Source organism: Lutjanus erythropterus, chromosome 6, assembly GCF_056507025.1.
Source record: "Lutjanus erythropterus isolate fLutEry1 chromosome 6, fLutEry1.hap2, whole genome shotgun sequence".
NCBI lineage: Eukaryota > Metazoa > Chordata > Actinopteri > Lutjaniformes > Lutjanidae > Lutjanus > Lutjanus erythropterus.
This window is the reverse complement of record NC_139322.1, coordinates 15,829,428-15,840,610: the sequence shown is the minus strand read 5'-3', so window position 1 is coordinate 15,840,610 and position 11,183 is coordinate 15,829,428. Positions and strand designations below refer to the sequence as shown.

The following is an 11,183-nucleotide window of genomic DNA, read 5'->3' as shown; positions in this document are numbered from 1 at the left end:
AGAGAACACTGTAGAGATCAGTATTGCAAATTCCAGTCTAAATGTGAACGTTCAGTCAACATCCTCAAACAGTCGGTTCACTTTTCAACCTATTCTGAACAAATTTTAGAACAGAAAAGTGCTCAATGGATAAATTTATATAACCTGTAATTTCATCTAGAGTAACACATTATTTTTAATCGCTGATTATTTGTTTTATCTAAGTAACGCCATGCATTCATATTACATAATTGATGTAATATACTTAATATGAACTATACTTATGTCCATTTCATTGCAGAGATAAATATTGTAGTCTCTATTCTACTACATTTATCTAGGGTTTAAAGTTTGCTGTGTAGATTCAAATTCACATACAAGCTATTTTATCAGCAAATAAAATATGATGTCTTATTATAAATTAAATTGTATAGTTGTACATAAAGAAGTTAAAATTACTTTGAACATTCTGGAAGTAAATTAAAGGACATCGTGCTGACAGTACTTATGTATTTTGAGTTATGGAAAATGATTACATCAGGATGTTCACTTCATTTATGTATTTTACTGTATGGTTTTACTCAAGTAAAAGATCTGTACTGCTTTTAACTCCAATGAGAGAATAAGGCCATGCCTGAGTTCTACTGCTACTACTGTAAAACCTCTTTTTAAATCACCAAAGTTTAAATAAAGTACTTTATATGCACTTTCTATGTTCTTTTCTTTTTTGTTTCTGTGAAGACTATTAAAGTTTTGTTAAGAAAAAAAAAAACCCACACGCACAAAAGGGAAACTTCATAAAGTTTATCGATTAGTTTATGGCTCTGTTTCATAGCTGCTGGTCTGGAGTTTGAACCTGCAGCTCTGTTGTCCTCAGAGAACAGCGGGTCTCCGTGCTGCGGCTCCATTATTTATGAATAAGGACTGACGGCTCAGGGCTGGAGGTCCTGGGGGAGATTAGACACACAGATCGCTGTAATCCGTTTGAAAACGCGTGCGAACTAGGAGGAGCTTTAAGAGCCGGTAGGTGTGGGGTCGATGAGGATTTTCCCTCGTGGAGTGGAGCAGCAGCTGGACGCATGCGCCCACCCTTCCACTATTTCTCCATCCAGTCCAGAGCGCAGGAACAAATAGGATGAACTTGTCGTGTTACCTGCTTAAAGGCGCCGCCGGATGTGTGTGTGAGCAGAGGGGAGAGGGAAAGGTAACAGCTTTATTTCTTCTGTAAAGTTTTTAAAAAAGGCGAAAATACTCGACAGGAGAAGAAGATTAAAGAGGAGAGGAGTGTTTGGATGTGAAAGGACAGCGGATTAGATCCCCCACGGCGAGGAATCAGAGCGTGCGGAGTTGTCAAAGATGCGGAAACAACAGAAGCAACAACAATCCGGATTCTGATCCACCGGGATATTTATTGTGAATGCACAGGAGCAGCAGCATGCCTCGACTCAGGAGGAGGGTGAAAATGTTCCAACTTGGAGTGACACCTAAACATTCTGAAGTTTTCAGTTTACTGGGACTACCTCTGGCTGCTTTGTACGCCATGATTCTGCGGAATTAACGGGTTTGGTTTGAGTCAACCATCATGTCAAAAGTCCTGCAGAAGAAGAACCACTGGATCACCAAAGTGAACGAGTGCGCGGTGGTCCCGGACGCGTGCGGAGAGCTGAACGTGGAGCTGCGCGGCGGAGCGGAGAATGGAGAGTTCCCGTACATCGGCCAAGTTAGAGAGGATGCTGTGGTGTACCAGGACGGTAAACTGTGCGAAGGAGAGCTGCTACTGGACGTGGAGGGGCTGCCTGTGTCTGGATTACCCCTCTATGACATTTTAACTGTGATTAAGTGCTGCAAAGGTCCCGTCAGGTTGAAAACTGTGCGTCAAGGTAAGAAAAAACTGGTAAAAAAGTCTCCAGTCTCTCTCTCTCTCTCTCTCTCTCTCTCTCTCTCTCTCTCTCTCTCTCTCTCTCTCTCTCTCTCTGTGTGTGTGTGTGTGTGTGTGTGTGTGTGTGTGTGTGTGTGTGTGTGTGTGGACAAAGAGTTTATAAACCCCAGTGGAAGTTGTTTCATAATTACCATGTGGCTCAGCATCATAATGGTGAGGATGCGTGTGAAGCAGGACAGCAGCAGCAGAGTGGTGGTGGTGCTGCTCATCTTCTCTCCACAGCAGCAGCCTGGAGTTCTCTCACACACACACACACACACACACTCAGGCTTTGACATGAAGCTGCTCTGACAGTCCTCCTGCCCTCATTTGTCTAACATCGCTAAAGCCACTGTGGGTCAGACCTGCGGGGTCATAGATTAGGCCACATTACAGTGACAGCAGCTCCACAGCTTCATCTACACTCCAACACTTCACAGCACACTCTGTCTGCACTCTTTGACGTCTGGGTGGAGCAAATTTACAAACTTCTGATACCTGACTTTCCCTGCCTCAGACCACTGTCGCCTCACGTGGCTTGTCATTTTCTCTCTCATGGTCATATCCAACCTAGGGCTGAACAAGTCTGAAAAAATATCCAATTCTGGACTGATACTGCAATTGCAATATAATTTGTGATATGAGAGCTAGGGCCCAACGGATACTGGCTTTTTAGATATACTGTGTATTGGTAATTTTAGAAAAAGTGTCATGGTGTAAAGACCACATCACCGTGCATAAAATCTGTGTTAAATTTTACATGCTATCAAAACAGCCAATTTGAGAATCAATACAGTAGCACAAAACATAATATTGTGATACTCAAGTGTATTGATATTTTGATATGTGCCTTTATAATAGGGAGTAAAAGAAATTCTGATTCAGATAAATTGCAGATGTTCTTGACACAGAATATATTGTACAAAATATTAAATACATAAATACATATTTTTTGCAATAATTCCTCACATAGTTATCAAATACTTATGAGAAAGATATGCAACAGAGGCAGGATAATTTACAGTTAATAAACTTTATTGTCCAAGATGATATCAGGGCACTGAAACTGTTCAACCTTAATCCAATTTACATTTAAACATTTCACTTCTCTCAAGGGCTGCAATGATTATTTTCATTATTGATTCATCTGTTGCTGAATAGCTGGTCGACGATATGTCAAAAAATAGTGAAAAATGCCAGTCACAACTTCACAGAGCCAATGGTGACATCTTCAGATGTCTTGCTTTTCCACCCAACAATTACAAACCCAAGTTATTGTGATATATGACACAGAAAAGCAGAAAATCTAATCATCTGAGAAGCTGGAACCTGAAAATGTATGGGCCTAGTTTTAGTTTCCACATTGGTGGACACACATTTTAAGTGGGGGTCCTCACTTCTGAGCACCAAACACTTCATTACCTGCATTGTGGTGACTTTTTGCACAATAATTTGTGCCTTTTCTGCATCAATTAATAATGGGAATATTTCTATGAAAAGGAAACACAAAATGCACAAAATGCGTGTATACTTTGGTGGTGCACCTTCTTGCTGTCACGTCACAGGAAGAACGTTCTGAGTTCAGATCCCCCAGCTGGCTGGGGGGATGGGGAGCTTGTGGCTGGGGCGGGGCCCTTCTGTGCGGAGTTTGCATGTTCTCCTCATGTCCGTGGGTTCTCTCTGGGTACTCCGGCTTCCTCCCACAGTCCAAAGACATGCAGCATAATAGATTAATTGATAACTCTAAATTCCCCTTAGGTGTGAATGTGAGCGTGGATGGTTGTTTATCTCCATATGTCAGCCCTGTGATGAACTGGTGACTTGTCCAGGGTGTTCGCCACCTCACATGCAATGTCAGCTGGGATAGACTCCAGTCCCCCAATGACCCATCAAGGATAAGCGGTTATTGACAATGGATGGATGGATGGATGGACTTCAATACTTTTGACAGCCTTGATGTAATAATTGCACATGTTCTAAAACTTGAGAGGTCTCTGTCCTGAAATCTGTGTGAAATGATTAACAATTCATTGATAAATTGACTCTGTAATGCTTGTTTATATTAGGTGAAAGATGTTTTGTTTGTGAGAGCTTGGACACCACTCATGGGCCGCTGTAGTTATTTCTAGAAGTGCTCCCTGTGTGTCAGATGAGCTTGACCCATTGCCTTCGGTCTGCTGCATCTGCATCTGTCTGAGACACAGCTAGAGGGAGAGCGATGCAGCCACTGACTCAAACTTCAGCTTTTATTCTCAGAGTCTCCAGAGTATTGTGTGCATGGCTTTTTGTTGCTCTTCATCCCGGCCAAATCTGGATGTCCTGTGATGCCTGAGTGAATCCTGAAATCATGGGTGTTTATGTATTTCACCTCAAATGTCTCTTTCCACACACACACACACACACACACGCTCACGTTCACACACACTTGCACAATGTTTGACAGAGCTCACAGTGCCTCCTCTCTGGGGAAATCATTAACTGTGTTATATAACAGCGGTTTAGTTTCAGTGTAGCATCTTTGCCTTTCTGTTGTACTGTACGTCCATTAATGGCTGCACAGCGAACGCTTGACCTCTGGAGCTGAAGTCTCGACCCCAGGGATGAGAGCTCAGCACTAACGCTGCAGAACAGCCGTTTATTTGACATATGATCAGTCCAGGCTTGCACCATGGGAGACTTTTAATGTTCATAAACAGTTTTCTAATTATTCAGTCCTACGGAAGCACGTTGTATTTGTAAACTCTGACTTCATACATGAGAGATATCCAGAGTAATCGTCATGGTTTCTTCCACAAGTCAGCAGATTTTCCTCGTCTGTAATTAAAGTTGAGGGATATTCTTCATCTATCCGAGCAGCTCACAAGACCTCCATTGTGTCTCACAGTCTGTCGGGCTCCCATGCAGAACAGGCCAGGGATGGCGATCCAAGCCGTCCCAGACCAGGTGACAGGCTGTCGGGACAGATCAGATCTCTCCAGAGAACTGTGGGTCATATTACAGGAGGCCACATCAGCTCAGAACTGGAGGTGGAAACTCTATCAGTGTGTGCAGGTAGGCAGGTCGCTGCTGTGGTATATACTACAGCCCCACAGGTGTGCCGTTCCCATTGAGGAATGCAGACAGAAAACCACCTGAATGAGGCCTGTGCATTCCTGCGGAGAAGGTGGAATATTACACTTTGGTGGTTTTGAGTCTGGGGTTTTATTAAGCTCTGTTTATAACACTTGAGATGGGAGAGGTGGATGAAATGTGAGAGAGACAACATTTGTAATAATAATAATAATAATAATAATGTGCACATTTAATACTCTAGAATCAGTGTTAAGTGTGGCGCATGATTTAATTTTAGTTTTAGTCTTTTGATGAAATTGTATATTAGTAGTCCACTATTAGTACTTTTATTTTTGTTTACACAACAAAAGCGAAAGACATTTTAGTTGAGTTTTTCTCTGCCTGCATGGGTTCTCTCCAGCTGCTCTGGCTTCTGCACAGTCCAAAGACCTGTAGGTCAATCTAATAAGTTAACTGGTGACTGTAAATTGCCTGAAGGTGCAAATGCGAGCATGAGTGGCTGTTTGTCTCTATTGCTGTATTCCAGACAACTCTGAACTTGAAGTGTACAGTGGAATGGCACTCAAAGTCATAGTTCATTTGCTCCAACCTCATGAAGAAGCAGCTGTCTGATGTTGCACAATGGCAACTTGGTTTGCATGTAAATAGATGTTGCTAATGTTATTAAATGCTGTAAAATAAAATATACTGGCGTCTGTTACATTTTTCCTTCTTTGTGTCATTTATGCAAGGAGGCTGCACTGCTGAGAAGTCAATTGTGTGTAGACTTGTCATTGAAACTCATCAGTTTGTCAGGGTAAGTCGTGTTTTCTGCTTACTTGTGGTGTTGTGCATCTGGAACGCTTTGTGGTCGGAAGTTTGACATGTCAACTAGTAAATTCAGACCTCCGACGTTGTCTGGAACACGGCATATGTGTCAGTCTTGTGATGAACGAGCAGAGTCCAGATTGTACCCTGCCTCTCACTCAATGCCAGCTGGGATCGGATTCAGCCCCCACGCGGCCCTGCAAAGGATAAGCGGTTACAGATAATGGATGGATAGTTCATTTGTCTGTATTTCACGTTATCGTTTAGTTCTCATGTGTTGACGAAAATGTAATGTATTTGTCACGGTTCTCAACGTATTTAGTTTTCATCGTCTTTTTGTGGTGAAAAAAAGATTGTCAATGAATGATGAAATTAATTCAGACCGGCTAGAAGAGGTCTCTGCTGGATTTCTGTGTGTGTGTATGTGTTTGTCTTCTCAGTAGAGAGTATGTGTCTCCCCGTAATTTTGGGGATGTAAACAGGAAGTTGCTTTGGAGTATAAGTTGAGCTCTTCCTTATTTTTAATCAATATTTACATTTAGGCACCATTAAAAGTATGCTGAATCATCTATTATCAATTCCTATTTGTAATGTCCACATGGATGTACAAACAGCTATCAGCAGGTTACTCTGACCTCGAAGAAAACTTAAAAATGTGATGATTCTCAGCAAGTTCTGCAGCAGTGATAAATAATGACAAAATGCTGCTGATCATTTTTTAAATACTTTACCAGAAAATATAAATGAACATTTGAAGAGTCAGAACTGTTGTTTGTTGATCTTGTCATAGTGCTGTCAGATTTGGTTCGATCAGAGCCGTGGATCATTTGTTTTTGTTCACCAGTACGCACCTGTTCCTTCCACCTCATGCTGTATCTTTGTGTAATGTCTCCCTTCATGCTCCTTCTTCAACTCTCTTTACAGTTTTAAAAACCTTTGGTTTATTCACACCTAAATACATACTCACAAAGTACACATTAAACAAAACACACTCAGTGACCCCCTTCAACGGGCTGTGCTCACTTGCTCACTTAAAAAAACATTAATCATACCTTGTTGAGGTATGAGGCCCAGAGGCCTGGCTGAATGATGAATAGATTTACGGTATGGAATAATTTAGAGGTTAAAGTACAAAGAGGGAGTACTTTGAGATGTATTAAGACTTTGACCCAGAAGTGTAGCTCTTATCTGTTATCATCAGCTGAATCAGGCTCACAGGTTAAAGGTTCTGTCTTCATTGTCTTGTCTCCTGGCTGATAACAGTGATGTACCTGTAAAGGTGCAGAGATTTTGAGTTAGGTCATATAATGCTATTAGAATAATACTTCCTGGTTTAAACAGAGCTAATGTGCAGTGTTTGCACTTGAGACTGAAATGAGAGGTACACTGATAAAAGAGAATAAAGAAACAGGTGTTAACAGCTTTGTGTTCTCTGTTTTACAACTCAGACATTCCTCTTGGCATTTGAGTTTTTTTACCTTTTCAAGTGAACCTCAAACCCCTCCAGCACCCAAAAGTCTGGGGGTTTATGGCACTGTGATCATGGATAGGTTTGGCTGGGTGTCTGTCTGATCTCCGGGACAAATAGCCCCTGGTCTCCTTAGATCTCGCCTTCCCTTGAACCAGCCAGGGGGAATCAGGGTGGCCTGCTGGATGCCAGGCATTCCTGAGAAGTGCAAGGGGACAAGAGTTCACTGGTGCACCTCAATGAAACACTTTTAAACTTTTAAAGTGAGAGTTTACCATTTTGTTTCTGTTTCACCTCTCAGGTCATCTCTTGACTCTCTCTGGTCACCCTGTTCACTCCATGGTGACAGGGTGGTATAGTGATTATAGAGACCATCTGTTTAATCATTCAAACCTTTGGAATAAGAAGCATCTCTCCTGCTGAAGTGTCCTTGAGCAAAACTCAGAGTGCATACCAAATTCAGGATCACTAATAGATGAAGCTAGACTTACAATATTCTGTTCTGTAAAGTCAAATTCTGCTCACTTTTTGTGCAATGAAATACATTCATGTTCTGAGGAATATTAAAGTCTGTTGATGTTTTCATCTGCTGCTAGCCTTCTTCTCCTGAGTGGAGTTGGAGTGATGATGAAGTGTTCGTCATGATTTATTTGTTAAGTCTGTTTCCATTGCCCTTTGTTGCATTTTGTTATAATTGATACACAAACTTAATCACCTCAGCAAAGTGTAAAAACTTTGTATTGTGATATTTTGCCTTTTTTATGAATTTCTGGTACTTCCACTCAGGTTTTTTAATGCAAAAATTTTAAATGTGCATAAAAAGAGTTGGTTGGAAACATATTTCTTGCTGTGTTTGTCACACACTACATAGAAGAGAGAGGTTAACTAGCATTAGCTGTTTCTCGTTCTTGGGTCCAGATGTCCAGCTTTTTTTTTTGAGAGAGGAAGGAGACGCTATGTCAGCTCCATCGAAAAATGGCCAAAAGTCTGATAAACATCAAGAAATGGAGCTCCTCTGTTGTGTTTAACAAGAAAACCAGGCACGTGCACGTGACACAAGTGCACAGAAAAGTATCCTCACAAGGAACAATTTCTGCTCTGTGTCGGAAAATATGGCAGTTCAGCTTTCGAAGCTGATGACTCCCCTCCTGTCCTCACCTTAGTGACACTTTGTTCAGTAGAGACTGAAGACAGTCCTCCTGCCACCATTGCTGAAACAAGGTGGAAACAGTTAGAGAATTAAAAAAAAAAAACAACAGCACTGTTCTGCAGAACCAATCCAGAGTCTGTATGGCAGCCTCTCATGTTGGGATGGTGACTGAACATTGTGTCCAGTAAGTCGTGTCTTTGAAGAAACATTAAGGGACGTAGGTTTGTCAGGAGCTCTTCTTGGCGCCGTTCAACCAAACGTTTCACATCTAGGTATTTTCAGATGTAGAAAGGCATCGAAATCTCAGATTTGGTATTGTGAGACTAAGGTATTACAAACCAACATAGATATTATATAATTTAAATGAAATACTAACGTTGTCACTGCAACACTAATGTAGGGGGCGCTATCACATAAAAATAAAACGTATTCTTGTTGGTAACTGCAATTTTGACTAAATCTCGTAGAAGCAAGATTCTCTTCCAGCAAAATGCAGCTGAATCAGGTGCCTCTCAGCTCACAGGCATCAAGCGACAAAGTAGAGGCAAATCATTAGTGTGTTTGTCAGTACACAACCTAAAACAAACACCAGGCATATGCAGTGCAGCGAGTTCTTAGAAAAACTTGTGCTGTGTGTTTTTGTGCATCTTAACACTGACTCTGTTATGTAAAGATTGCACTAAGTTGTGTCAGTGAAATTGTGTGTCTGGTCTTTGTGCGTGGTTAAGAAGGCTTACACACATGGAGAGGATGTGAGGGCTTTGTCGACACAGATCTCCTCTGTGATGTGCTTGTCCCAGAATGCGAGTCCCTTATATTTTCTTAAGTATGAAGATTTGTCAGTCTTGATTAAGTGCAACCGACTGCATAAGTATATCCCTGAAAGGCTTGTCAGTGGCTTGTGACATGAATCCTGCAGCTATCTCTCCTCCTTCGCTTTTCCCTTTTCCTTCTACATCTACCCTCCCTTCATGAGCTCTGTGTTTCAGGCAGCAGCGAGGGATCTCACATGTTTTAAATATTCTTATCTTTTCATATGTTCAACCCTTTGTGGCACAAAAAGCAGCGCAGACAGGGAGTTTGGTGTGCGTGTCGTCAAAGGAGCTGTTGAAACAGTCGTGTTTGCTTGTGTTTCATTTGTTTAAAAAGATTTATACTCTGGAATTTTACTTGATGAAGTGACTCACTAACATTGCTAACAATGACAGCACCAGTGGCAGCACACACAAGCAGCTTGTGTCATTTAAGCTTGAACAAACAGTGTAATTCAGACATTTTGCCTCAGGTGTTGTAACAATGAGGCTGGAACAAAACACGGACGAGAAACAACCGTCAGTACTGTGGATAGGAGATAACGCTCCTGCAGCAGTATTCATTGGTGTAATGTTCATTCATTTAACTGTAGCAGTGTAACTGTCTTTTGTCTCATGTTGCATTATGTTTTTGTCACTTTTTATTATACTCTATTTGGGCTCGGAATTAAATATAAGCAAATATATTTCTCTGTTTGTAGGTGTCAAATAGATATCATTTTGGTTTTGGTGTCGAAATTCAGGTGTTGCGTGGAAAATGTCCATCAAAGTTTTTTGTTCAATCTAATGTCCAAAACCCAAAGAAATTGATTTTTATTTTGATAGAAGAGTCTGTGTGAATGGAGACTTTATTTACTGCAGCCAATCAAATCTTGTATAAAACAGTAACTTCACCAATACAGATAAATAATAGGAAAAACTTTCACATGACCTCTAATAGTAAATGTTGATGTATGTGTGTGTTGTATGACTTATATGTCACCAAAGTGGGTTCTTCTTTATTATGATGATACAAGTGGAGGGAGACAGGAAAGGCAGAGGAGAGAAGGAAGAGACAACATGCAGTGAAGGGCCTTGGCTGTGTATGTATATGTTTCATGGGTTTTTTTTTTCAGTCAGTATGTTATTTGGTTTCTTTAACGCTTGCCAAAACCATATGAGTTTAATATTACAAGACAAGAGCCACAGATTTTGAATAACAACCCTCATTACCTTTCCTGCTAAAGTCTCCTTCAAATCTGAATTACAAACACGAACACATGTCTCGTCCTGCACCTCAGCTTGTTGAACATTCACCAGGGAAATGTCCGCTGCTAGAAAGCTAATTAGCTCCTCGGCTGCAGCACAATAAACAACATGTAAACATACAAATGTCAGTTCTGTGCGGTTAGATTCTGCTGCGGTCTGTACTCTCTGAAACCACTAACAACATGCTGTCTGTCCATGAGGCTGCAGCACAAGTTTTTCTTTTTACTTTATCTTTCGTCCCTACGGTGTAACACTGATACTTTGTCAATCGAATGCAGACACTGACAGTAATACATTTTAAAACACATTATTCAACATTAGTTCGGATTAATTTCAGTTAGACTTTGTGAGGCAGGTTAAATTAAAACATTATCATATATCAGTAAGAATATATTTCCCATATTCACGTATGTATGTCATTAGTTTCTGCAAAATAACATCACAAATTAATCAAATTTTTGTTCAAAGCAATAAACTTAAGTTTATTTATGCATGTGAAATAAATAAATTAATTAATAGGAATGATTTATAATTTTAGTTTGTAAGTTCATTAAAATATACTGGAGATAATTTGTTTAGATACCATAAGAGATTTTTAATATCTATAAATAGTTTTGTTTTTGTTTTTTTTACTATTTTGAACTTTTATTGAAACACTTTGCACTCAAATATATTGCAATACTCCATTCACAATATAGATGATGACGAAATTTGTATGAAAACATGATT

The 11,183-nt window shown here is 40.4% G+C and overlaps 1 protein-coding gene across 10 annotated transcripts in view; it reads left to right on the top strand.

The window, feature by feature from the left end:
* The first annotated feature begins 1,077 nt into the window (after window positions 1–1,077).
* LOC146325064 (membrane-associated guanylate kinase, WW and PDZ domain-containing protein 1-like) overlaps window positions 1,078–11,183 on the top strand; it is a 136,980-nt gene continuing 126,874 nt past the window's right edge. For 4 of the 10 annotated variants that reach the window (XM_084720786.1, XM_084720781.1, XM_084720782.1 and 1 more), the window contains exon 1: window positions 1,090–1,859. In XM_084720786.1, the coding sequence (XP_084576912.1) occupies window positions 1,562–1,859 (298 nt within the window). In that variant the 5' untranslated portion in view covers window positions 1,090–1,561. Of the gene's footprint in view, window positions 1,860–11,183 lie in introns of all 10 variants that reach the window. The other 6 variants (XM_084720789.1, XM_084720788.1, XM_084720784.1 and 3 more) reach the window with 3 other exon arrangements.